Below are 27,679 nucleotides of genomic sequence, written 5' to 3' on the forward strand. Positions count from 1 at the left end.
ATGCAGCTGGGGGAGGCAGGCTTGAGCTCTGTCCAGATTCAGTATGAATGATAGTGAAGTGGACTGCTGAAGAAAATGCAGATGTCAGCAGCAAGGAGTATTGTCCAGGGGAAAGCACCAAGCAAATACAGGCAGCCGGGTAAGTGATCAGAGCTGAAACAGAGCAGAAAAAGAGCAACTTGTGGTTTGCCTCCAGGCAGGTACGTCCTGGAAGTCTATGGCCTATGCTATGTGAAAATCAAACTAATACTCTTTTCTGGCTTTAAGCTTTATGATGGTGGATTCCTTTAGCTTACCAGAGTGTATAAATCAGAAATTATGTAAATGGGTACCCAGGTATCTGGATCTGGACATAGACATTAAAAGTAGAGGTAACAATGCATATCAACCAGGACCATAAAATATCACAGAAACGAGAAACATTTGAAGTTAAGGAGATCCTATGATTCCAGGCAATGAATTTGCCTTTGCGTTTCTTCAGGTAGCAGCTAGCAGCTTTTGGAGGTTTTGTTCTGAGGTTTCAATGACTCCTGTTCTTCCTTTCCCGCTTGTCTCCATCAGCAAATTGTGTTCTCCAGCAAAACACCATTTGTGGCAAGAGACCTCCTGGATAAGCTGTCTAGGCAGATCCTCGTGATGGAGAACATTGCAGACATCAGCACCGAGAACTTGGGAAACATTACCTCCCTTACTGATGGTAAGAGACAAGTCAGGGGATTTCCTCTGGAAAGGCTTTGTTTGGGCATGTGTGCCTGCTGAAATAATTGCTGCACAGAGCTCGCTGTGACTGTGGGAAATGCCACCACAGCAAGGGACATCTCACAGTTACAAACGGAAGCAGCAGTCACCGAAGTTGATCAGGGGCCTTATTCTGTCTTAAGCACTGCTATCCAGAAATAAACAGGTGATAAGGCGTCCTTATCCTGCGTGATGTGCAGGGGTAATTGCTGCAGTGGGGTGGGGGTGCTGCCACCTCTGCCACCCAGATTTGACCTCCACCTCTCTTTCATGATGAAAGATTGGATCTGCCTTGTTCCATCAAAGGCATAATACAATTCCTCAAACAGTTTATCCCAAAGACTATTTTTAGCCATCTCTGTGGAGAACTATTTAGATATTTTTGTTGTTGTTGCATTTATTTTAATACCTTGGAAGAGTCTGGCAAACACATAGTTATTCACCCTCATGAGTACTCTGGCAGGATGGGTAAATATACCATGGTGTGTTTACTTCATCAGAAAATTAAGGTAAAATTGAGTGACTTACCCAAGGCCACAGAGGACAAGGTTACCCAACGCTAGGACAAGGGCCAGCCTCATGCAGACCATTTGTATTCCCAGTATTTCCCCTAGTATTTCATGGTATTTAAAAGGATGAGACATCAGTGCCCAGAACTGGATCAGGAGCGCATTTTCTCGCATCTTCCTGCGGGAAATGGAAACAACGCATGACAAATTTGGGGTCAGCATGTGACCACACTCTGTGAAGGTAAAGAAAGACACAGGGTGACCTACCATCCATCAGTGGGATGGGGTGGATTTCCTCCACTCCTATCACCTTTTCTATTTAGGAAGGCAGTGCTCCCGGCACAGCTTTGTTTCATCGTTCCTTTTGTCTTCTGCAGCAATCCCAGAGTTCCACAAGAAGCTGTCCCTGCTGGCTTTCTGGATGAAATGTACCGGTTCTTCAGGAGTGTATCACACATCTGCAGACAAGATGATGAAGCAGCTGGATATTAATTTTGCCACCACTGTGAATGAGGAATGTCCAGGGCTTGCAGAAACAGGTACCACCTGCTGCTGAAAAAAAAAATGCTATCTGTCATCAAAATGGAGAACAGTTGCGTACTGAGCTTTACTCAGCTGTCAGTGCTTTGTTTTCCAACCCCTTGAGGTCTGTTTGGGCATGGCTCCAAGATCCCATTTGAAAACTAATTCAATGATTCTTGAAACAGTTTAGGCCTGAAATAATCAGATCAGAATAGGAGAAAAAGGTGAAAAGAAAACATCGTTTTAAGGTTTATCAGGTAATTGGAAAGCATATTCCCAAATATAGATTTGTAAGTGATACCATGACGTAGGAATCCTCTTACTTAATCCTATCTGTGTAATGTCTGTGCCCTGTTACAGTTTACTGGGATGAAATTTATATGCATTGAAGTATGTCTACCTGAACATAGGTTGCTGTTTGGGGTGGGATGTACCACATCTCAAGCTCCAGCTATGTTGACCAGCGTTCCCTGGGCTGGAACAGGGGTAACTTGCTCAGAGGTGGGCACGTGCCCACCCAGGGCAGTGGTTTCCTCCCTGTTGCTCTTCAGGACGGTGTCTGAGACTAGCTTTCTGCATGCTACACACTCAGGCAGGAATGCCAGCAGCTTTGTTCTCACTAACCCGTCCTTTTGTCGGTGGCTGCCTGCAGTTTTCCGCATCCTGGTGTCTCAGATCCTGGACCTGACGGAGCCTGTCCTCTACTCCACCATGTCCTCAGAGATCATCACCGTCTTTCAGTATTACAACTATTTTGCAAGCCACAGTGTTAATGATCTTGGAAGCTATTTGCTGCAGCTTGCAAAAGAAGGTAGAGTATACAAAATATAGCGTCTAACGGGGAATAAATACATTGACATCTTCCTGTGCTCAGCACAAAATAGTTCAGGCCTGAGGATTATTTTAGAAAAGAAGGAGGAAAGGGGGCAAGGAAGTGCCTTGGTTGCTAAGTCTGACTGCACCCGAACACTTGTACATATCAAAGGGAAGGTGCTGATGCAGATACACCCTCCGTCACTTCTGTTTCCAAATTTGAATGAGAAAAAAACTATACTGAAAGAGTTACTTTTTAGGAAACAGCTGACGGTGCTGGGCCAGGCCCAAGGCCTAGGAAGTTTTCTGTGCCCACAGCATTGATGGAGTTTCAGTCTTTCATCATCCTTTGTGGAGATGTTTTCTGAAGTGCTGAGCTCTTCTCGGGAGCCAAGGGATCACAGCACCTCAGTCGGTGGCAGGCTCTGCCTCCAAGATCTAAAGAGGGAAGCAAACTCTCCACAGAGCATGCTAGAGTGCAATTCCTGGCAAGCCAGGTTTTCTTCTTTTCGAGTTGAGAGGCAGTTTGAGGAACCTTGTCTAGTTTTCCCTTTTATTTGGGCACACGGGAGAGCTTTTGCTCAAAAGCCTGGAAGGAAAAAGGCACTTCAGCTCACTCCTGAAACACATTAGCCCTGGCTTTTGGTGGGAGACATCAATCTCCTAGGAAAAACTCTCACAAAGATGCCCTGGAAGTCAATACATTAGCTAGGATACTGGGTTTCCCTTGTTCTGGTGAGGATTTAAGTGCCACAGCATCCCATCTAGCCCATCTACTCATACCCTACTTAAGAATGTCTGTGAAACCATCCCAGCCTAAAGCCCAGACAGTTCCCTGTGCAGACACACCACAATGCTGCAATGCTCAAATGGGGATTTTTCATCTGTCCTTTGTGTGTGTAGTAAAAATTGAGGACTGATGGTGGGGAAAGGAACAATCTGAAATACTGAAAGGATAAAAATAGTAACAAAGACCTTCCTCTTGCACTTCTAGCCTCTGTGGTTCAGATGCTGCAGTCCGTGAAGGATGGAAAACTGCATCAAAACGTGGCCAAAATAAATTCCAATAACCTCCCACCACAGCAAGAAGTTCTGAGAGCTTTGGCTTTACTTCTCAATGAAAATAAAAACGAAGTCAGTGAGACTGTGGCGTCACTTTTGACAGCTACTGCAGAAAACAAGCACTTCAGGGAGAAGGTAAGTGGCAGAAAATCACCGATCACACAAGGGACCAGTATAATCATGACTTTTTTTCTCCCTGTGTGTCTCAAATGTCTACATGTATAAAATAATTGCTCCAAGCCTGATTTAAACTGATCCAGAGGGATTTTCCACCTAATTCTTCTGCAAATAGGCAGGTTTATTTCTGTCATTATGCCAGTCTGCTTCTACCTGTCATTATACTAAACAGGTACCAAACCAAAATTGTGCACATACTTAGCAAATGTTGCAGTCTCCATCTGTCTTCCACACTTCAACATTTCTGCTGTCCTGTCTCAGACTTGGCTTCGTGGCGAGGCTCCAGCATCATCAATGCACAAAGAAATAGGCTTCAGGGTGTTTTTCGTTTGTTTGTTTGTTTGTTTGTTTTCCAAAGGAATCTGGCATCTATGGGATCTTCCAACTAAGACTGGGGTCTACCACAGATACTGAAGGCAACAAGCAGGGCAAGATTAAACACAGAAATTAAAGAGATGGGAGAAAAGGAATAAGAAGGAATTAGGGGTTGATTTCTACCTGTTCATGGCAGACCTTTCTCTACTATCCTCTTGTTCCTTGTCAGGAGAGAGCGACAGGAAGGGCAGTTGGAAGAGGCAAGGTGGCAGAAGGAAGGCACAGGGAGGAGAATAAAGAAGCTCACTCTTTGCTGCTCTTCTCTGTCACTCCAGACCAATCTTTGCTTGCCCTCCCACTTTATTTTCCATTTTTGCAACCTCTTGGTATCTCATGCCACCCTTCCTGTTCCCCAGCTTCATGGAGGCAGCATGTCAGGGAAGAACAACCTTCTCCTGGAACGGATGTATGTAGTTGATAGCTGGTTCACTACCTACGGGAAAGACCACAAAGTGCCTTATATGAAGGCATTATGCACCCAACAGCCACCAAGTTCAGCTGCTCACACTTTTTTTTTGCTCAGCAATAGTTAGTAATTTTTAGGGCCAAGGAGTAAAGTGGTCTAGCAGCTCTTGCCAATCTTGTAATCGTTCCTTTCAGTCCCTTGGGAGTCCATCCCATCCTGTTCTTCACTACCCCTACGTTAGAAAGACCTACTCAAGGGTCAGCTCCTGTGCTGTTCAGACCTCAGGTCCCACTTGCTCTTCACTGACTCATGTAGAAAGGCCCCCAGTGGTGCCAGACTGTGCTTCTCACAAATGTGAATGTTTACTCATGAAAAACTGGCCCGAGACAACACACTCCCAAGGAGCTGTAACGAGTGGCCTGGCCTGGAGCTGCTGTAAGGAGTTACCCATCACCTCGCCTGCAGCCAGGGCTGTGCCTCGGTCCCACCTACACACCGTCAGGAGAAGGGAAGCAAGCCCTCTCTGTCCATCAGGGTGGCAATGCCACGCAGCCACAGACATTTTCATGGCTACTCTTCTTTATCTGTTTCCAGGCCTTGATTTATTACTGTGAAGCCCTAACCCAGCCCAACCTCCAGCTGCAGAAGGCAGCTTGTCTGGCTCTAAGATACCTCAAGGTAAGAGACAAGGGATTCAGTTGTGGCACTTGGTGTTACTTTAACAAAAGGACAACTGAGAGGTGCAAACGACAAAATAGAAATTGCAATAGCAACCGCCAGAACTGATACTGTCCGATACATAATCCAATATTGAGCATATATGAAAAACTGTTTTTCCTTGAACAAGATGCTATCAGGAGTCTCTTGGAGACGATGATAAGGGGCATTACACCTCTGCTGCATACAGGGTGCAGTGGTGCTTTTTGGTCTCTCGGGAGAATGCAGACCAAGAGTCAGTGGTGGAAATGGGAGCCAAAGAGATATAACTCGAGCAGTGTGTCTCAATGCATCCTGAACAGTGAGAATGGCAATTACTGCAAAAAATATTACTGAGGGAACAGACCTCCATCTTCTGGGATCTTCAGAAAAAAAGCTAAAGCCTTCCTAGAAGATATTACATGTGAAGGCTACAACTGGTAGGTGACTATCACCCATGTAGATGAGCTAACCCAATTGCAGTCTCATCCTCAGCATTGAACTCAAACAGAATGACCACGCAAGGTGCCAGCCTGCATCTCCAAGAGGTTTTGCAGATCACAGCACACTCTGTGCTGCTTGGCTCCATCATTAACTTCAGTATAAAGGCGCAGTCACCACTATGCAGTCAGTGCAGACTTGCCCTTAGTCAAGCTCAATACAGGGTGATGAGATCTAATGGCTGTGGTAGATAAGTCTCGATCAGGAGCATCGCAGAGCCCACCTATGGCCCTTGGATCAACAGATCTTACACAGATACTGACTCTGTAGCTCAGAGCTTCTTCCACGTGGCAAGCCCTTCCCTTTCACTCAGTGCTATTCCTGTCATATTAAATAACATGTCTAGAGACACCATGACAGCTGCGCTCTCCGAAGGCCTAACATTTTTGTCGCAGAGCAGAACAGGATCATTCCTTGCTTTCTTCCCCAAATAGCAGAGGCAAGGCAAAAATGTGGAAATGTTGGTCAGCACCGGTGTCAGTGAGGAGCCTACAGAAATACTCAAATGACTTGGTTGGACAGCCAAAATGTTGCTATAGATGCAGTTATGCTGGTGAGAACAGGCTTTTCAGACCTCCAGGCTTGACATGCTCAGTGTGAAACATTCCCTTGTTGCCTGTCTCCCGTTCTTCCCACTGCCATACTTGTACCTTGGCACATTTATGGCCTTGTCCCATAGCCTCTCACCCAGCCAAAAGTGTCAGGTGTGGCTGGTCAGTGATACTTATGGTTGTAGAGCATAGGGTAGAAAATTTAGAGAGACTGCACTGATAGTAGAAAATATGCCTTCTCCTAGATGCCCATACTCAGGGAAACCTCTGAAAACTGCATTCCCCATGTTCCCAGCAAGGCCCTCCTCTAGGTACGAGGCCTGAAGCATGGAGGTTCCCATGTTGGTGTTGCAAAAAGGTGAACACTCACAGCTTGGTGCTCCAGCAGCTTACCTTACACAATTTCCTGGCTGAAGCTGGTAGAGCGAGAGACCTCACCCTATATGAAGAGGGTGAGGGCAGGGGGGTAGGGATGCTGTCATGAAATGTGGTTTGTACCAGTGCCTGGTGAACCCTTTCAGGATGAGCCCAGGGATGCAAGATGGCATTTGCATAGAGAGTGGGAAAGGAAACGCAGAGGATGATCAATCCTTCTATGCAACGTTCTGAAACTGAAACACAGTGTAACATGCAGTATTAATATGGTTCTCTTTCCAATTTCCAGGCTACTGAGAGTATTAAAATGCTGGTCACGCTCTGCCAGTCTGACAATGAAGACATCAGAAAAGTTGCATCTGAAACCCTGCTCTCACTTGGTGAGTTGCCTGCTTTAGAGCAGTACTTCGTTTTCTTTTTTTGACTGAGCAGCATGTAAGATGCCTGCAAGACACAAGTGTGAGATTCTGAAATGAAAAAAATGTGTTACCTAGAAACTTAAACAAGTTTTAAATATATGTTCTTATAAATTGTTCATTCTGGAAATCATTAAAATGAACCAAAAGGAAAGAAATTGAGTTGTCTGGCTCTGGAGGAGGAAGTAGAAAAGGAAAAATAGCAAAGGAGAAGTTGACAAAAGAAATACTTCATAGTTAATTTGAAAAACAAACATAAATATTCCGTACAATGCATTTATTAAGGAAAACCGTACAAGGAAAGAGAGTGACTGGCCTGTTTTTATACCTGCTTATATCCTAATTGATGTCTCTCTGAGGTATACCACGGCCTCCTTTCACGTTCATCCTAGAAATCACATAGCTATTGTGATTGTGTTTGATGTTCTGTTAGTTCCACAAGCAGCAGTGATGCAGTGATTGCTAACCAAGAAATGCCGTGCTAATGTAGAAGAGCAGCATCTGTGTCCTGCATCTCATATGGAGATGTGGTTAGAGTCACTTCTTTAAAGTGCCAGGAAGCGAGAAGAGGATAAACTTTATATTGTCTAAATTAGAAGCAGATAAACAACATCCGCCTCAAGCACATTGCAGCTGCAGCTGAGCACTGTAGGTCATTTAGTAAAACAAGTTTACAGATACTGCCATCTAATCATACAAACCACAGCTGCTTCTGTTTTGCTCTGAATAAAATCAGCAAACTAGAAGAGTAAATTAAGGAGTAATTTGAACATTGTTTTTTCCAAGTAACCCTTAAGTAACACCTTGAGAAGCACGCTTAATTTTTCCAATTAATTTCTGAAGTTGCCTTCAACAATATAAGAAATTTTAAGAAGGGAAAGCAGTTACTGGCAGGTCAGTCTTTTCTAACAGCAGAGAATCCAGTAGTTTAAATGCTGCATGGCAATGATATAGCATGCTATTATACTTTAACGTTTTTTGTTCAGGTGAAGATGGGAGACTGGCATACGAACAGCTGGACAAATTCCCCCGGGAATTTGTCAAAGTTGGAAGTCGACGTGGAACTGAAGCTACTACAGGTTTTTAGGTGGAAAAGAACCTGCCTAACTTTAACAGTCGTGAAAGTAGGATGGAGCTGTAATTAAGCATGTGAAGTAGAAGGAATACTTTGAAGAATTCTGTGAGAATGTCCCAAAATGTAGCAATTCACATCTTTGAGGAAAAGCAAAATCTAAAATCCAGCTGAAGAGTTCCTAGTGGCTCCGCTTCGCAGCTTATGATGGAACAGTTGGATGCTGAGGAACCATACTTTCTTGACTGATTTGTAGTAACGTAATTGCAGTTATTCAGCAAACTTCTGTGGGTTTTTAGAATCTGGCATCTTCATATATTTTATTGGGTATTATATTTACTTTCTTGAAGTTGTTGTGAAAGCTTGAGACATGATATATATCTGAAATGGACTAGTAGGAGGCTACCTGCGCAGAACTACAAAGCAGCTTTCTCTGCAACTCCGAGCCAAGCGTATACTGCCTCATAGTGTCCACAGCAACACTCCAGTGGCCCACACCACTTTGCTGTCTCAGTCCTGAAATACAGAGCAAGTTTTTTTAAGTTTTGCCTCCAGAAACAGTGTGATGTAAACTCCTGAAGGTGTCACTTTAGTGACTCATTCTAAATGCCCCTACTGGTCTTTTATTTCCTTTCTCTTGCCCTCCAGCAATGAACCATTATTAATCCAGAGATTTGTGAGGGGGATCAAACAACCACATAGGTTTTGAAAAACTAAATGAAAAGGTAAAATGCATTTATTTATTCCAAGAAGTAGTGAGTACAGCTAATTGCACAAGTCCCCACAGCCATTCTGTCCTGCAAGTTACAAGCGGGATTGGATTTCATACACTCTAATTAGTGGAGGATAGCTTCTATAGAGCGATTTCAATATAAAGAACTGGAACAAACTAAAGTGGACCTTGGAGGCAGTAATAAACAGTGTGAACTGAATGCATTTGCTCCCTTCACTGCAAGAAAGAAAGACAGTGCTTCAAGCTGTTAATTATAAGCCTTAAGATAACAGAGGAGGTAAATAGGATTTAACAGAAGAGTGTTCCTGTACTGTGTTCATTATGCATGAAATGCTATTTAGATGTCAATTAAAGTATCCAAATTTGCATAGACTACATAGAAAAGATTGCAAACAATTCACATCAAAAGGAAGCCTTGTGCGCCAAACACGTTGGCAGGCAGAGTTTGTTTTGGGTTTTGTTGTTGTTGTTGTTGTTGTTTTTTAAACTGTGAATGTTACAACAATGTACATATCTGTATATTTATAAATATATATATTCTTCCTTTAATTAAAAAAGTACATTTTGTACAGTTCAAAATGCTTGCTTGTTTACTGAGGGATATAGACTCTTTATACAGAAGGTGAAATAACCATGTTCTGGGTTTTGTACCACACTTGTCCCATCAGCTGAATTCTTCCAAGGTGTTCTTTTGTACTGACTTTTTTTTTTTTTTTTGCCTTTAGTTTTGTGGCATTTGTACTCACCTTATTTCCTATCACATTTAAGTTATAATAAAGATTATTTTTTAAGTACTAAGCACATCATTCCATATGTATAGTCCCTCATTCTACCAGCAACCTCTCCATTGTGAAGCTCATATAACCATCAAACTATCGTGGAAATCACTTCCCACCCTTGTAGGTAGCTCAGTAGTAACTACCTGTTTGGAACTGGATTTGGGGCAAACCCAAAGTTTCTTTCTTATATTAAGGGAAAAGACCTATAGGGAATACTTGTCTTTTCAAGCCTGATAACCACAAGATTTTATAATACAAAAAAAAGTTGAGCTAAATTATACAAAGTCAACTGCTAGGTTTCCTACAGTGTAGAAATACTTTGTTTTATAACATATCAATGTTAGTTCTTGGAAGAACATTAAGATCTGACAAAACAATAAAAATTAGAGCAAGTGAACAATACACATAGCAAAGATACCTGTATGAGGGCAGACAGAACTGCATCTTCTTGAGCAGTGGGAGAAATGGTGCAATACTGGCTCATGTTTTAGTATGCACAAGTGGTGCATTTTCATTTTTCTGCTGGCCGAGGGAAGGTAAGCAGCAAACTATTTTAGAAAATGAAAGAGAGACAAACCAGAAAGGTAGGAAAAATAGGGGGATGAAACAACAGTGAAAGTGACTGCTTAGTTGTACCTCTGAGGTGAACCAAAGCACATTAAATAAAAGCAAGTTTTAAACTAAAATGGTATTTTGGAATCAAGGTGAAGACTGCGTCCTCTCAATGTTCCTTCTTCAATTTTTCCAAATGTGCACACCCCTGCTCCCATCCCAGAGCATCAGCAAGAAGCATACTGTTTAGAAAGAAATCTGGAGTATTCTTATATTCCCATATCACACAAAAGCTCCTACAATATATAACACCTACCAAAAAGCTTGCTTGGTTATAGTTTTTGCATCACAGAGCAGAACACAATTTTGCTAAGGGAAAAGCAATGAAGTCATCAGACCACAGGTACTGCATTCTGAACCATTCCTTAGTTAGATGAGCTTACTTTCAAGCAAACACTAGCACCCTACATTTCTAGCTACTTCTAGTTTAAGTTCAGAGCAAAACAACTGTGTGTCATTCAAGATACTTACCAAGGAAGGTTAACAAAAACAGGCTCCAAGCTTTCACTGATTACTCTTTCCCTCCTACACAAAATGAGACTTATCAGACAGAATGTGATCCTTTTCACCTTCAGAAAATTTTGGAATATGGCACAGATCTGAGGAACACAGAACTGCCTGTAAAGCAAAGAGCCAAAGCTGTAGAGAGCATAGGGTTGCTCGCACACACAGGTACTAAGTTAAACGGAGCTTATAATATGTTTGTTCTACTTTTTCTTCATTTCAAAGTGAGTTTATTAATGTAAAGCTGATCCACTACACCCTTCTAACCATTAAAAACCATATATATATAAACACACATAGCTCACACAAAACAGGCAGGAGCAAATTGTGCTCTCAAAATCAATGTGGAAATTCACAAAAAATTGAGTGGAAGTGTTTAGTTCCTGTTGTCGTACCTGACAGTTGTCACTGTCGAACCTGGCACATAGATGTATAAATGCTAAAGTTCACTTTGAGCACTAGCACTGTTTTAGGAAAAAAGTAAATAAATCAGAATCATATCCTGACACGATTCATGACAACATATGGAAAAAAAAAATACTGCAAACAAAACCAAACAAATCCCAGAAGTTTCTGCCCTCAGTGTTACAAACTCCTGAAAAAGTGAGCCTTAAACCTTCCAAAACATGAAGGCAAATAAAAAAGAACAAACCATTACATTTGTCTCATAACTTATGTGTTCTTAAGTTCCCAGAGCTCACAATGTTGCCTTTTCCTAAGTCATTAATGCAAGAGCTCTCCTCTTTGGAGTGGAAAAAGCCCAAATGCAGAGAGGTGAATGTTAACAAGACAGACACTTCCCAGCTAGCAAAGAAAGAGCTGGCAAGCAGTAATTATAAAACCTCTTTCTTGGGGCTGCAGCTGGTTGACTAACAAATTTAAAGGTCCTGGCCACCCCAGAAAAGAAGGTTAGGAAAGAGTTGCTGTGCCAAAATAACTCAGCAGTGGTGGAGTCTGAAAAGCTTGCCAGGAAAAGTATACTCAGGAAAATGGGTTTGCCTGACATTTTTGTTGGTGGCTTATTCCTGCTATTTTGTCCTTCACGCTATGAACTACTGTGGTTTTCACGACCCCACCATGCTGCTGTCACCACTGAGTTCTGCCTGGTTCCTGCCTCTAGCTACAGCAGTAGCATAAGTCAGCCTGTCCAGCGTTTCACATGACCATCCATAAGACTGCTCCTGTAACCAGGAGGAGAAAAGGTATCTAACATAGCTTTACCCTACACTGAGACCTGCTATATACTGATGATTGCTGACCTGAATCATGCAAAATTGAAAGTCAATAGGAATGCCAGCCTGTATATCTTATAAGACCCCTGATATATATATCTTATATATCTTATGGACCCCTGATGTGCAATCCTACCTGATAGGATCCACAATCCCCCCTTCAAATAGCTCAGATGCCCCTGAGGGTAACACAGACGCATCATTGTACCCAAGGGATCAACCCTGAACACGACTGACCACATTTAATCACAGGGAGATGGTAGATCTACAAAGAAACAGTAAATAAAGTTGCCAGAGCCTCCTTATCATTTGCTGAACTACTGTTATTATATAAATTGAAAAAAATACATTAACAGTACACAAACATGTTCTGAATAAAAAGCTGGTAACAATGCAATTCAGTCGCAAAACAGAGCACTACTAGCACATGGGCTTGGCAGATTTTCAAACCTTCTGCTCAAAATCTCAAACCCAGTTCTGAAACAATCTTCGATGGCCCTTAAGGAAAAGTAAATGAATATGCAGTGTACTTCCTTGCAAAAAATAAAAATAAAAATAAAAACAAATAAAAATCAATGATCAGCTCAGTTATTTGTGCAAAGGCTGCAGCACAGGACAACGCTGCAGGCTCTCAGGTAAGCAATACAATGCCAAACATCAAGAATTTCAGTTCCCCAGCCAAGCAGTTATTATGGTCTAATTCACTTCTCTGTGCATTGTCTTAAATACAATGGGCATTTACACTGTAATTGTTGTTTTTGCTAAACCTGTCTTCAATTAAAGTGTTCTTCCTCACACAAACCTCCCCCAGCCCCATGACTGCTTGCCTCTGCTAGTCCCTGCACAGCTGTTTCTTCAGGAAACATCTGACATCTGCAAACGTCCTGACTCCCAGCGCTTCAGTCTTACATACCTGAAATTCTATCCTCAGGACAAGCACACTTTTTATGGAGAAGTGCCAGGACCCAGTAGATGCATCCCACATATGGGAGGCCTCAGATCCTTCAGGGAAAGACAAAATTGTGGCCGTAGCCTGTACCATGAAAAGGAGTCAGCACACTGGTCAGGTTGCTGTACAAAAGCATTTACAACTTCTTGGAAAAATCACATTCTCCAGTTAGGTTCCAGAACTCAGACAACATTATTTGTAATTTAGCTGAATATGAAATTTCTTTGTTTTTTAGTGAAGTTGATTTTCAGCGGTTACACAGTTGTGTTTCAATGTTACATGAGTTTCCCTACATATTTAACCAGAAATAAAAAGGTCAGAAGTTTGTAATGAAACTAATTATAAACCCATATATAATTTCTACAAACTTGATAAATCTTTCACACACGCATATGAAGTTTTTATACTTACTACATAAGACAATTCTACTCCATGTTTAAAAAATCCCGAGGAATTTTCAAGTCAATAATTAAAACTCAAATATTTTAGAACATTTTAAACAGTGATGAATTGCAGCAGCACTAAGCTTCTGTCAGTATTTTTATATAGTAGTATTTCTGATATACTAGGGAGATATTACTTGATCGAGGCCCAATGCATCTGTGATGGATAAAGAACACATGTGGGTTCAGTTCCTCTACCACCACTCATCTGACAGCTGGTCTTCTCCTGCAGCATGCTTTTTCAGGAGTTTATGCAGCAAACTTCTCTGATAACGAACTGAAGCTAGTAACACCGTAACTGCTTTGCTTTAGAGGCTTCCAGTGCAAGCGTACTGTATTACTAACTGACCCGTGTACTTTTGAAATAAGATCTTCTGTTACATTTCGGCCAAATGCTGCAATATATGCAGGATACATGAAGGACATGCAAGATTTACTTTGCACACAGTCTATTTCAACAGAAGGAAAGGTAGTCGGGACTGTCTTGCCTTTCTTATTTAAATACAAAGAATCAAGAAAGCTCACAATTTAGAACTAATAAACATTCTTCTTGACCATCTTAATGGAAATAAGAAACCAGAGCCAGATCAAGACGATGCATGCAAATTCTGGATTTATGTTCTGACAGCTCTTTGTTCTAACAATAACACCTGTACTGCAGGTGGAAAGGAAAAAAGCTGCAGAAGCTGCAAACGTTGCCTTGGTTGGATTGGTCTGACTGGCCACAAAAAGTTACACAAGAGAGCTTTACAGCTTTCTACAGCTTCGAGAAAATGCGAAATACTCCAGCTGTTGAAAAACAAAGCCACCTCTGAAGAACAGCTATAAGCTAGAAATAATTTAAACTAAATTGCACTGCATTATAGCACTATTCCAACAAGTTAAGTTTTGTCTGTTTCTTCACTTACTACTACCAAAGAACTACTTTGGCATGAAAATCCTCCCCTATCTTAGAATCTAAGCAATAAAGTCACTTGAACGTACTATCCATTTCTCTTGAACAGAAAATCAGGGTTATTCTACAAAAGAGTAATCTAGTATTTTTTATTTTAATTTTTGTTAAACACAGCATTAGTGCAAGTTAAAGGAAACATCCTTGCCACTGTTTCTGCACTGTGTTGGAAAGGATTATGTTTAGTCCTCCAGAGCACAATTGGAAGGTGTCATCTCCTTTTTACATCTCCAGGAAAACATGATGCTTTACTTTGTGTTTGCCAGATGCCATATTAAATGGAAGCCAGAATGCTTCCTATAATGGTTCTGACATTCCCACTGAAATCTGTTGTGAAACATCTATCAGGTGATACCCACATGGACTGAACAATATACAGAAGGAATCTACAGAAACCCGTCTGATAACTCCACAGGTGTTTACGCACACCCTGAAGCACCCATTTTGGCAGGGCCTAATAGAAATCCATAAACCACAATCCCCGATTATTTCTACCCCCTAAAAGTCATTTGACATTAAGCTCTATACAAGGTATTGCAATAGCCACCATCTTTTAAAGCCTGTCCAGGGAAGACCCTGTTATTTACAGAACTGCTCAAAGTTCACTCAGGACTAGAAAACCTGCAGTCAATTTATCCTCCCTTCCACCTCAGCACAAGCAACTGCAAGCAAGTTTTCTCCAGATGGATACCAGATCAAAAGTTTGAAAGTGTGCCTTTTTTCCTTACAAACACTTCAAAACTTTTCATTGGTAAACATACTGCCTTGTGCCTTGGTAAATACTGCAACAATACTTTGAAAACAGACATTGAGTTTCCTTTCAGAACAGCTCTGAAGCGTAAGCTGCTTTGTGTCCATCAAGCTTTCAGCACAGCTGCTGAAAAACAGCATGAACATCCCGCCTCATCTTTTCACAAAGGGACAAGAGGCCTTGCAGAGGGATCTTGATACCTTGGAGAGCTGGACAATCAGCAACAGCACAAAGTTCAAAGGTAACTGCTGGGTTCTGCACCTGGGGCAGAGCAATGCCAGGCACAGACTGGGAGCCTGAGAGCAGGGCAGCAGAAGGGGACCTGGGGGTGCTGGTAACAGGGCTGGAAGGCATGGCCTGTGAGGAGAGGCTGAGGACACCTGGTCCATCTAGTTGGGAGAAGAAGGAAGCTCTGAGGCACCTCATTGCTCTCTGCAACTTTCTACAAGTGGAAAGGGAGATGCTGGTCTCTTCTCCCTGGGAACCAAGGACAGTACACATGGGAACAGCACTAAGCTGCACCAGGGGAGGTTCAGGCTGAACATCAGAGTAAGTTTCTTTACCCTGAGGTTGGTCAAACATTGGAACAGGCTTCCTAGGGAGGTGGTAGATGCCCTATGCCTGGCAGTGTTCAAGAGAGGTTTGAATAATGCCCTCAGTAACACGCTTTCACTTTTGGTTAGGTCCAAAGCAGTCAGGCAGTTGGCCTCAATGGTAGCTGTAGGTCCCTTACAACTGAACTATTCTATAAATAAAAAAGCAAAGTATTTCCAGAAGACTAATACTTTCCACTTAAGCTTTCACACATCTTAGGAAAGGCTCCTTTAAAAGACAGAGGTAGTGTTCTATGGAGGCTGAAGAGCGTAAGTCTAATTAAACCTTAGGACATTTTTGAGTCTTACTACCCATTCTTCAGATTTTTTGAAGTCTCACCAACAGCACAAGTGTTTGGGTTTTTTTTTTTTTTTGGCTTTTCCTTTCTGCCATCCCCCCAAAACAATTCTGTTCTCCAGAATTCTGTCCAGGCACTCCCCCCAAATAGTCAGGAAACTTCCATCTACAGTAGCCACATCTGACTTCTGAACCTGGAACCAGCTGTTTTCTTTGCTCAAATAAGAGGCTGTTTTAGTAAGGTAAAGATTTATTTATCAGTTTTCACATGTCATGTCAGACCAAATGATATTTACACAACAGTTCAAAATACACAGTATTTGGACTTTAAACAAGCAATTAACTGCAGCCTGTAACAAGCTTTACAAGCAGTATACAAATACTCACTGCTACATAATTCCAGTTAAAAAACCACTATCTGCAATGCTCTCACAAGCTTCTATACCTGAAAAGTTTTAGTATATCCTTTCAAGGGGAAGTCTGCAGTTATAAGAAGGCATATACACAAGCCTATTTAAGGTCATCACTCCAGCTGTCAGTAATTCGCTTCACTTGAAGTACTGTCTGATATACTCTTCCTTAAACCACATGATTCTTGCAATGGCCCTTCTTCAGAAGTACTGTCTGCATCATCTCCTGGGTTAAATTCTTCATATTCTTGTTTGGATTCCTCTAAAGCCAGACTTTTCAATGTCTCGAGATTGTCGGTTTCTTGCCCTGTTAACCTCTGGAAAAATGCAAAGGACAGAGAAAGTACCAAGTTCACATTGAGTAGTAGCCAGTGAAATACTGCATAAAGGATTAAACAACCAAGTTATTTATCTATAGTATTATATACTACAATCATTTTCCTAAAATTAAACTAACACATTCCATTCACTTTTTAACCAGAGATAAGTTACATTAAGTCTAGAATAACTAGACGACACAGTAACTTCTAGCACTTGATTAACAAACTAAAATTATTAACCTACTCTGATCTTAAGGCTCAGCTCTGCTGCCTTCTTGAACTGAAGCCTTAGAAATGAACAGCTTACAGTTAATAAGTTAACTACTGAGGGACCACAGGTAAGACCCACCACATTAGCATCTTAAGTCATTTAATTTCTGCCTAAGTTTCACTAACAGTCAGCACTGCCTGAAAACCAAGGTCAAGCAGAACAAAGCAGTGGAGTCTTAGTGCATTTTTTTTTTAGTTCAGTCCTAACTGAAAGTTAACTTGATAAAGTTTACTTCTTTCTTAATCAAGTAGTTCACAATAATCTTTAATTTAATTACCACCTCCCCAGTCCAATCAGGATTGAAATAATCTGCCAGGCACTTAGCCTCTTATCCCAGTTGAGAGCTCAATCTGAGCAAAAACAACCTCAGTAATCATTTTCCAGGTTCCACAGCTATGTACTTTTCAGTTTCAGGAGCTGTTACAGACAATCTATTTCTGTTTCCACAGAATCAGTGACAAGGATACCTGTCCACAGGGAACTCTGAAGTATAACAGCTGTGTAGTTTCATCTATACCTTCGGAAGTTAATCTACTTTAGGTCTGCAATTTAAAGTGCAAAATAAATATGTATTTTTTCCTAAACCATTTACTAGCTAATGGAATCAGCCTTAGCTAGATTTTGCACTGAGACACAGTTGTCTTCCAAAACTTTGCTCAAGGTGCAGAAATGTGCTCTCCTGGCCAGTAAAAGCTTAAATTTATATTAAAAGCTCTGTACAAAAACTCAGTGTGAAGTATCGGATTTCTTACATGAAGATTTTTTTATCCATTATGCATTTGGAGGGAACAATTTCTTTAAATAAACTTTTCAGACTAGTCATTATTTGTTAAAATATCCTTGTTGATTTCTCACATCTTTTGCTCTACAACACTGCCTTTAAGTACCTCAATCATGCTGGTCATATAATGCACATGTTCAGCCAGTGACATTAGTTCTTCGTTCTCTTCCTTTAGGCGGGCGATTTCACCATCTTTTTGTTCAATTTCTTTGTGCAACTGTGTTCAAGAAACAAGATGTTAAAACAGAAGGACAATAGCCAGTGGTACCAAAGTTCCTTATCTTTCACAAGCTACCTTTTCATTTTCTTGAAGAACTTCATACAGAGCCTTCCTCCTTTCCTCAGCCACTTCTTTCCAGTATTGAGATGAAGGACTTTCTGAAGTAAGAAGATACAATAAGTCCATGCCTAGGACTGAACTCCGGAGATCACCTTAAGAAACCTAACCTGTATACAAGTGTTCTTTATACTGCAAGAATAAGAATTCCGTGTAGTGTTTTTCCACAGGATTTGTTTTAAGTTTACAATTAGAAACATGAGTTTACAGAAGACAAAAATCCCACACTGTATTAATGGCTATACAGGCTGAGTCTTCTAGAAACTGCTTCAGGCATGACAGCATGCTGTGTTAAGATGGATGGTCACATTTACAACTCCCAGCCTTAACTTGTACTTTATGGAAGACAGAAGTCTTATTCCCAAGTCACTGTCCACACTGAACTTCAGTCTCCCATTAAACTCAAGATATTTTATACTGGTCCTGAGAAACTAGGACGCTTCTGCAGCAGCATACTACATCAAGACAGACTTTCATTTTAACTTAGTCATTTGAAAACTTGTAGATAAGCTAAAATAATGAACTACTGGACTTCTCAGCACTGCACACAATGAGTTTATGGTAACTGGTATCTGGAACTACTGAACAGCAGACATATACTTTATTCACCATACTACAGAGGAAATACCCACTAAGTATAACAAAAACACAAAATGCTTATCTAGCTGACAAAGAAACCATGCTTCAAGGTAAAATGCTATGCTCCCATCGGGATATAAGAGGAAGAAAATATTTCAAGAATTACCACATACTTTTAATGAGATCTACGGCTTGAATGACATCATCTATATTTTCGTTTTCTTGCTCTTTGTCCACAGGCACCTCAGCTTTACAAGTTGAGGAAGTAAACTTGTTATTCCAGAGTTTCCTTTTGACTGAAGATTTCTTCTGCGTAAGACACACAGGTTTAACTTCTGAGCAGTTCAAAAAAAAAACAAACTTACTTTAAGTCAGCTTGCCCATAACAACAAGCAAGTCTACCAGCTCCAGTTTCTTTACTAGTTCAAGCTTACAGACATCCTTAATAAACATGCTTAACACAAGAAGAATGTCAAACATTTTTCCTGAAGTACTCCAAGGTAACTAATTTTTAATATTATTACTAAAATAGTAAGCATCGGTGGCTAGTAAGCCACTAGTTAGTGGATTATATGCTTTTTCCATTAAAGTTCAAAAGCATTTCACTACAAGTAGAAATAACTACACAACTACAAGCAATCTTCTAATGCATACCTCTTTACCTCTGCCAACCAGGCAACCTTTTGCTGAAGGCTGAATCATTTTAAGAGTCTGTCTTGGGGCAGCACTGCATGCAGCGTCTGTGAAGTATTTCTGAAAAGACAAACGTTGCTTCAGAGGGTTGTCCCACTTTTCTACATAAAAAGAAACTCACAAGTTTATCATGCGTCCATTACTATAACCCATGGCTCATCTTTTCCAGAAAAGATGATACTTAAGCCTATTTCAAAGCCTGTGCAAAAAAAGGGATCTAATCATTTACAGCAGAGGTGACCCTAATCATATGAAGTTATGCTCAGTCTCTGCCCTTAGCCTTCATAAGGGAACCTGAAGAAGTCATAACAGAAATATTATGACTAGATTTCAAGGCCATTTAAAATGCAGAGGCACACATACAATACAGCTGAAGCTCCCACAGCTGTACTTGACAACAGCAGCATCAGTCTCTGAGGGGACAGAGACAGAAGCGACTGCTATTGCAAGTTTACTTAGCAAAGGTATTCACATTACTTTAAGCCGTACCTGTTTTTATTACCTATGAACACACCCTCAAGTGGCGCTCATTTAAATAGATATGTTGCTTCAATTATCCACCAAACTGGAGTTAAGGGCTTCCTTGCTTGGATCCAGACAGGCCATTGTTTTGTATAAACAGTATGTTTATCACCTTTCTTGTCATGCATAAATACCTATTTCCTGCATTAAAGATTTCTGATTGGGTTGGTTACATGGCCACCATGGGATAGCAAACAATGGCAGACAACCAAGCAAAAACAGCCAGAATACAATGCCACACCAGCGTGAGAAAGTTACTGATTCACACCGTACTTCATATGACAAGAGGTCGCCTTTCCCACGGTAGTTTCTGCCACCAATTACCCTGCTGTTGAACTACAGGACAAACACTAACTACTGTGGGAACAGGAATCACACCGTGTGTCAGACACTGCTTGCTGCTATTGAGGATTAGAGTTAAGAATACTCTGTCAAGGAACTATTGACCAATACCTGAGTTAACCCATGGCACATAAGTATTTATGTGAAAAGTACAAGAAGCCTGACCTATCAAATGGCTGCTTTCATTAATACCATAAATTCTCATTACAGTCTCTCTACCCTCGTGATAGAGGGCTATCAGACTATTTTATACTGCATTTGTACAATTCCAATTAGGGTCTACATTTAGCCACAAAACAGTCTTGTACCAAGAGTAAGCGAATTATAAACCTGGGTAACTTCTAATCAGTTATCTCTTAAAAAGAGAAAGTTAGTGGAAACATCAATTCCAAGGCAACTATAGTTCTTTAAGCTGGCTTGGAAAGAAACCTACTTACATACTTCAGTTAAAGCATGCTCAGGTCAAGATGGATTTAATTCTAAGTTCCTCCCAATAAAGGGTAAAGGTTATAAAGCTTACTTTGCAGAGTCCTAGCAGCTAGACTGATTGGGTACTTGAAATACAACAGGTAGCTGGCACCTAAAAGTCACATGGACAGATAGCAAGCTACCTCAATGTCAAATTAAAACGACTTGTTGAGCATTTAAAAAAGTAGCCACGAACACGTATGCCCAACCAGGACACAGCGTTCCCAAGCCACACTTCACACCAGGACATTACTCAAGCCAAAAGGAGGTAAATCAGGTGGGAATGCACTGCAACACATTCCTCTGTATTCGGATACAAAGCTCATGTCAGACTGACAGGCCGCTTCCCAGACACTAGCCTGTACAGTACCTGAACAGGGCAAGTAGTATGTTCTGGGCAACCTTGATAAATTTCATCTTTATGCAGGCAGCCTTGATAAATTTCAGCATGTATTGTCTATTCTTTATCTGCGTCTGTACCTCAGTTGCAACACATCAGAGTTTATACCTGCAAAGATCCTGATGACTTGTCCGCATTCAACTTTTGTTTCATTTTGGAATTCATAGGATCGCTACAGAGGAAAAAATAAATAAATAGAGATGAGCACGTTTGGCTGCAACTGTGCTTCAGAAACACCGGAGTACCGCAACACCACCTCAGAAACAGCGTAATACCACAACATCACCTCATAGCCTCTTACCACAGCACTGAAACCCCACACAGCTCACACGGTTAACGAGCCCCGGCGGCCCACAGCCGGCTGAGGAGGGCACTTAGGAGCGGGACCCCCCGCTGACCACCCCCCATGACGCTGCCCGCCCACCCTGCCCTACAGGGAGCAGCACACCCAAAATGGCGGGAGCGCAGCGCCCCCCCACCCCCTCCATGGCCCCGCCCTCCGCCGCCGCGCAGCCAATGGGGAGCCGAGCCCGCAGCCCGCCAAGCCCCGAACGCCGCAACGCTACCGCCCGCCCGCGGCCCGTCCCTAACGGCCCCAGTGCAAGCGCGGCGCATGCCCAACGGCTGCAGCCCCGCGCGCGCCCCCTCACCCGCCCGGCGCCCGCTCCCCGCCAGCAGCAGCACTCACGCGCTCCCCGCAGCGGGCCGCACCCTATAAAGCGGCGCGGCTGCGGCGTGGCGGGTTCCCGCCTCCCCTCCCGTCACGTGACCCCGAGCCAATCGCAGGCCGCGCTGGCCTCCCCTTTCCCCGCCTCGCCGGCGGAGCCACGCCCCTCCCGCCGGCAGCGGCGGGGTCCGTGTGGTGGCCGTGGGGGGGATGTCGTGAGGTAACCGCTGCCGGCCGCCTGAGGCGTTTTATTTTTCCTAATGTTATCTTCTGCTGACTTGCCAGTAAGCATCCGCAGAGTGAAGGTCACACTCCTCGCAATCAAGGTCTCACCGCTAGCCTTGGAAAGCTGTCAATGTTTTTTCCAGGCAGTATTATGAAGCTGTTAGAAATTATTATAATTACTGGCTGAAGTATTAATTTAGCATACCACCGTCAGTCTTCGGTTTGGAAATAAACTGTATGACACGAGGATGTCTTGAGAGTCGTGGTCTGACAAAAAATATAAAAAATGGATTAAGAAATCTATAAACAAGTACAAGGAAATAAAGCTGATCTCTCTTGCATAAACTTGCTCAGTCTCCGGGTGACCCATTTAAACTCTAATTGTCCACAACATCCTCTGGCAAAGTGGTTCCAGAGCTCAAACAGCCATTGTCTGAAGAGCCCCCGCCTTTTTTTTTTCCTTTGAGCCCGATTCCCATAGCTTCACTTGATGTCCCCAGGCCTTGAACTGGAAATGATAACAAACAACCAGTCCTCATCTACCTTCTCCTTTCAAAGATCCCCTTCCAGTTCTTTCTCCGAGGTCTGCTCCATCATTCCTGTTCCATCTTTCTGCTCTTCTGGGAGCAACATGCCATTTTTTAACCTTTGCCTTTTTAACCACTGCAGAACATTGGTCTGGTATTTTTGTGGAAATGTCTGTCATAACTCTGAGATCTTATTCTGTAATTATGTTCACTTCAAAGCATGTTATTCAACAAGTAAAATTAAGATTTATTCCCCCTATGTATCTTCATTTACATTTATTTACCTTGAACTTCACTGGCTGTTGTATCCTGTCACAAAATTCCGTAACACCCTTCTGCATTTTTTCACTCAGTCCTATTCCTATTATCTCGAATAATGTAGTGCCATCAGCAAACTGTCACCTCAGTAAGCTTTCTCTTTAAATAAAGTAAGCTTTATGAAGAAAACAGAAATAATACATGAAGAAATGTCTATCTAAATTACTATTGCTTTGTTATAGTTGTAAAAAAAGTGTTCATGCTTTAATTTAAATCTTTTTGATTCTAGAATAAAATTTTAAATTTCCATATTCCAAAACACTAGCAGGTAGACTAAACTCTGATTAAAGATTGACATAATTCTTTCCAGCATTACATCTCCTTTCAGAAAGATGTGGATATGGGTAAAGTACACATAAAAAAATAGAAATGATTTTAATATATGAAATATAAATACAACATAAAATATTGTTATCTAACAATATAAATATTCAGTATTTTTAATAAAATACAGAGCATGAGCTGCATTATATACATTTTAAAAATTATATGCATGCGTAGATTTATATGCATGAAAGGCAATACAATTTTACAAAGCGATTTTATGGCCGTGATACAATATATGTAATGCTAACGTTCTCAAGTGAAACCTACTTAAAGATTGCCTTTTCAAAATTCAATTTTAATTTATAAAAAACTTTTCAGGTAAACTTACAGCTCAGAAGTGGAATAACTGCTTTTGGAAATGTCGATAATTGGAAAGGGCCAACGTAGTGGGCGATGGTTCTGATGTGACAGTTCTGTTTGTTCGTCTTTTTAATCTGTTCCTTGCTGGAGGCATATGATCTGGAGTTTTATTACAAAGGTGCCACTCCTTCAATTTATCCAGCTGAAGAACATGTCCTGTAATGAACCGCTGTGTCTCAAGAGTTTTCCTTCTGTTCAGTTTCTTCAGTTTGAAAGGTTTGTAAAGAATCCCTTCACCATGTCAGAAAGAACACTGAGAGCTTATTATTAGAAGCTTATTCATAGTCTAACTGTGGGAACCAGCATAATTATATATAAAAACAAATCTCACAAAAAGGTTTCAGGTTGCTTTTTTTTTTTTTTTTTGGTAATAATTCCCATTTTTGTGACTGAAGGTTACATTTAATTAGTGGTTTTTACCTGAAAAAATCTGTCAAGTCCAAGACTAGCAGAATATACATTTCTTCAGATTGAGTGCAATATTCTGCCATTTCAACTTGTTTGTTTCATAAAAAATATAACTCGGTGTGATGAATACTCATGACTATTTGCACTTCAAGTGAGCCTGAGCAAACACGCTGAGGTTTCCCATAGAGCTCAGCCAATTTGTTAGATTGTTCACGGCAGCGGAGAATGTGTACTTTTTAGGGCTTTTATACTGTATTGCTGTTGATAAATGTTATCGGTTCTTACAGCACATAATGTGTGTGGAAACTTCCTAAGCATTGTACAGCAGAGCTCACTGGAAGGTTTGGACTTAGCTGTCTGAATCAAGTACTGGCAAAATGGTATTTTATTTGACAGTCGTATTGTGCCTTTTGTCAAGGCCTTTCTTTTAATCCACAGAATTAGCAAGCTCTGGGGTACTTAAATACTCTTTCTACTTCTACCCGTTACATTTAACGCAGGTAAATTAAATTGTTATTTTGTATCATGTAAATTACCTTATTACATAAATATCGTAAATGCTTTCCTATGTATCAGTATTTAATGTAAACAACTACTGTGACTGTTCTAGATGCAGAGAACTACTGTGGAGAGGGTTCAGGAGACCCAGCACAGCGCTGCACCTCTGAAGCAGGTGAACATCTTATCTCAGTCCTGCTCTGGGTGCAAGCCAGAGAGTAGGAGTGAAGCCCTGAGGCTGGGTTTTGGATCTTTGAATCAGCAAACAGGAACTGTGGCTCTCGGGTTGCCTTGCTTCTCTTCTCCTGTCTCTTCTGTCCAATAAAAGTGCCGTTTATTTTAGGGGGTGAAAAGAAAAGCTGACAAATCCTGGGCTGCAGTGAATTATTCGCTGCTCTCACCCAACATCTTGCTCAGCTGTCGTCTTCTGAGAGACTTGGCTCCCAACTTGGCATCTTTTGGAGATTCCTCAGAACCCTCAGAAAGCTCGGAAGAAAAAAAACCGTGGGCATCCTGAGTGGACTGAGCACGTACCGCTCCTGCTCCCAGCCTGCCGGTGTGCCTCAGCGTGCCCGTGGAAAGCTCCCCTGCCATCCATCCCCTGGGTGACACTAGGTGGCAGCGTGGCCTCGCTTTAACCGGCGCTTCCCCACCCTCACAGTACTGGTTCTGTGGCGTTACCTCGTGTTTAAGAGTGTTTTGGGTGTTACTCACGAGTGCATGACCAGTCTTCTTTTCCCTAGGTTTCCCTTAATCCTGGCAAAGCAGGTTTTCTATAATGGCCACTGCTGTAAATTAAATCTTTCCAGAGAGTTTGCAATTTCTTTCTGTGTAGAAGACAAGATTGTCCTGTTAATAGTGATCAGTAGTAATCCGAGGGGAAAGATTAAAAGAAAAAATCTACATCTCACCTTCTGATTTTTTCCTTAGTACTGTGTGAGTTGCTAAGAAATCCCATAAAGGACAGTTAGGTCCTAATCTCAGTGATGTATTTACCTGGAAAAAACCACCGTTTGCCTGCTGCTTTAAGATTTAAAAATGAACCATTCCCTACAAAGGCTAGGAATTGATTAATCTAAAGCTAATTCCAATTCTGTTGACTGACAGTACTTAGAATACTGTTTTCAGACTCAATAATTAAAGCAAGTTGTTTCAAACTTTACTCTTGTACTCGCAAGCACCTGCTGAGCAAACACAAAAACTACATTGGAACATAACTACCTTTGTCATGCTAGTACACCTGTCTAATGAAGACAAATGCATTTGCACAGCACTAGCTGAGAACATAAGTTAAAAATGACACAGCAGAGTAACAAAGAGTCAGTTGTCTTTCAGACACCAAAACACTTTGTCCGATGGAATTTGAATCACAGGTTTGTGTACAAATTGCAGGCAGAGACCCTTGCTTTTAATATGCAGTTCAGATATTCTCAGAATAAATGCTACAGTTTTAGAGATGAGACATGTATTTCTCAAACAAAACCAGACCCATGCTGTTTAAGAGATCCTGACCACCACACTCAAAGAGGCAATTGTCTGTGTGCCCATGTTTGGGGATGCTGTCTTCTCAGCTAAGGTGCTGAGAACCTTTAGCTATTTTTGACATCATAACTGCACATACTCAGCACTCCTAAACAGGTCAGAAAAGCACAAAGTGGACAAGTGAAAAATGAAAACACATAATCGTCTTTATTTATATATATATACACAAATATAATTATTAAGATAGAGCAAACCCATCAAAAAGTAGGTGTAGTTCAGCAAAGTTAAGGATCAATACCTCACATGCCCAAGAATGTATGGTCCATTTTATGACCAGAGTCCTACAGCTAGAAGGCGGGACGCAGGGAAATGATGAATGAAGCTTAATGCTGTAGCAATAGCTGTGCGGTGGATGCACAGTTGTCCACAGCATGCTGTAAGGAATGTTTTCCACATCAAACATTGCCATTTCTCTACACAAAAGCATTCCTGTTATGCCTTAGAAACTAATTTTTGCTCTAAAGATAGAACAGAGTGAATTACAGTATTCTCTGAAGTACATGAAAGAGTTTTAATTGCCACTAATTTGTCTTGTTTGAATTTACAAAGGAATACTAATTTATTTTTGCCTCATGCATAAGCATTTGGCACTGAATTAATCATAGTTCTGTGTTTGAAGTGAGTAGCTTCAGGGCTGATAGTACTTCTAACATATGCGGCCAGTACAATACAAAAGGGAAGTATAAACAGACAGATAACAGGCTCCATCTCATCTCCTCCTATCTACGTCTGTAATTTATATATCAATTTGTTATAATCCTTTAAAAAATAAAACTAATTATAATAAGTTGGGAATTTAGAGCATTGGCATTAGAGTACAATCTTGCCCACATGCTTATAAGTAAACTTTTAATTCTGAAAACAGGAGATAGAATCTGAAATCGTATCAATTTTGAAAAAATAAATAACCAAGGTGTTTCTATAAAGTTATCAATCCTCTTTAATTTGCAGAAAAGCCCACAACGTACCATGTAAACTAAATGTGAAAAAGTACAGTGCTTAACTTCACTGAAAACAGCAAGAAAACAGTTAAATGGAGAATAGAAATACAAGTTTATCACAGCAGAAAATAAAATATGTATATATAAGCAACAACTATTTCAGACATGCAGTGCTTCTCAAAACTACATTTCTCAAACATCTCTCTATCTCCCAAGGAAAACTATAGCAATAATATATTTTTGTGACAAGGTCTTTCCTTCATGGGCAGCTGTTGGCCATGCTGCTTGATTCTGTATTTCTCCGGGGTGACAGCTGAGCACCGTCACCCCTCTGCTGCTAGACAGAAGCCCCTGGGGATCTGCAGACATTCGATTCCCAAAGGGCTACAGGGCTACAGTGACACAGTAGCAAAGTCCTTCTCACATTGAATGGAAGAAAGACGAAAGGACACCAGCTCATTTGTATGTGCAGCTTTAACCAAGCTGACCAAGGCCACTGACCGTTTAGCTCAGCCTGGATTTTACATGCATGAGAAACACAATTTTTTGCTGTGCTAATGGGATTGAAGCCTAAAAAAGAACTATTACGTATTTTGCATATACTGCCACAACCTACTTGTCGGGTTTGTTTTGTATACCACCCACATTTCTGCCTCCTTTCCTTCATGATGAAGTTTATACTGA

The 27,679-nt window shown here is 41.3% G+C and overlaps 2 protein-coding genes across 7 annotated transcripts in view; one reads left to right on the top strand and one right to left on the bottom strand.

The window, feature by feature from the left end:
• Positions 1–9,752, top strand: part of RIPOR2 (RHO family interacting cell polarization regulator 2) — a 62,005-nt gene extending 52,253 nt beyond the window's left edge. For both annotated transcript variants that reach the window (XM_040549454.1, XM_040549456.1), the window contains 7 exons: positions 562–697; positions 1,625–1,786; positions 2,422–2,580; positions 3,577–3,779; positions 5,197–5,280; positions 7,015–7,105; positions 8,128–9,752. In XM_040549454.1, coding sequence (XP_040405388.1) covers positions 562–697; positions 1,625–1,786; positions 2,422–2,580; positions 3,577–3,779; positions 5,197–5,280; positions 7,015–7,105; positions 8,128–8,228 — 936 coding nt within the window. In that variant the 3' untranslated portion in view covers positions 8,229–9,752. The remainder of the gene's footprint in view (positions 1–561; positions 698–1,624; positions 1,787–2,421; positions 2,581–3,576; positions 3,780–5,196; positions 5,281–7,014; positions 7,106–8,127) is intronic.
• A 6,544-nt stretch (positions 9,753–16,296) lies between these two features.
• On the bottom strand, positions 16,297–21,919 carry GMNN (geminin DNA replication inhibitor). 5 transcript variants are annotated; one of them, XM_040549461.1, is made up of 7 exons: positions 21,894–21,919; positions 21,291–21,354; positions 19,412–19,510; positions 18,931–19,066; positions 18,137–18,219; positions 17,948–18,058; positions 16,297–16,786 (listed from the first exon to the last, which is right to left on the bottom strand). In XM_040549461.1, the coding sequence occupies exons 2-7, from the start codon at positions 21,345–21,347 to the stop codon at positions 16,595–16,597; spliced, it is 678 nt and encodes a 225-aa protein (XP_040405395.1). In that variant the 5' UTR covers positions 21,348–21,354; positions 21,894–21,919; the 3' UTR covers positions 16,297–16,594. The 5 variants fall into 5 exon arrangements, with proteins under 5 accessions (XP_040405395.1, XP_040405394.1, XP_040405393.1 ...); XM_040549460.1 differs by lacking the exon at positions 21,894–21,919 and adding an exon at positions 21,871–21,889; XM_040549459.1 differs by lacking the exon at positions 21,894–21,919 and adding an exon at positions 21,833–21,867.
• Between the last annotated feature and the right edge of the window lie 5,760 nt (positions 21,920–27,679).

The sequence above is a fragment of the Cygnus olor genome, chromosome 2 (assembly GCF_009769625.2).
Source record: "Cygnus olor isolate bCygOlo1 chromosome 2, bCygOlo1.pri.v2, whole genome shotgun sequence".
Classification (NCBI taxonomy): domain Eukaryota; kingdom Metazoa; phylum Chordata; class Aves; order Anseriformes; family Anatidae; genus Cygnus; species Cygnus olor.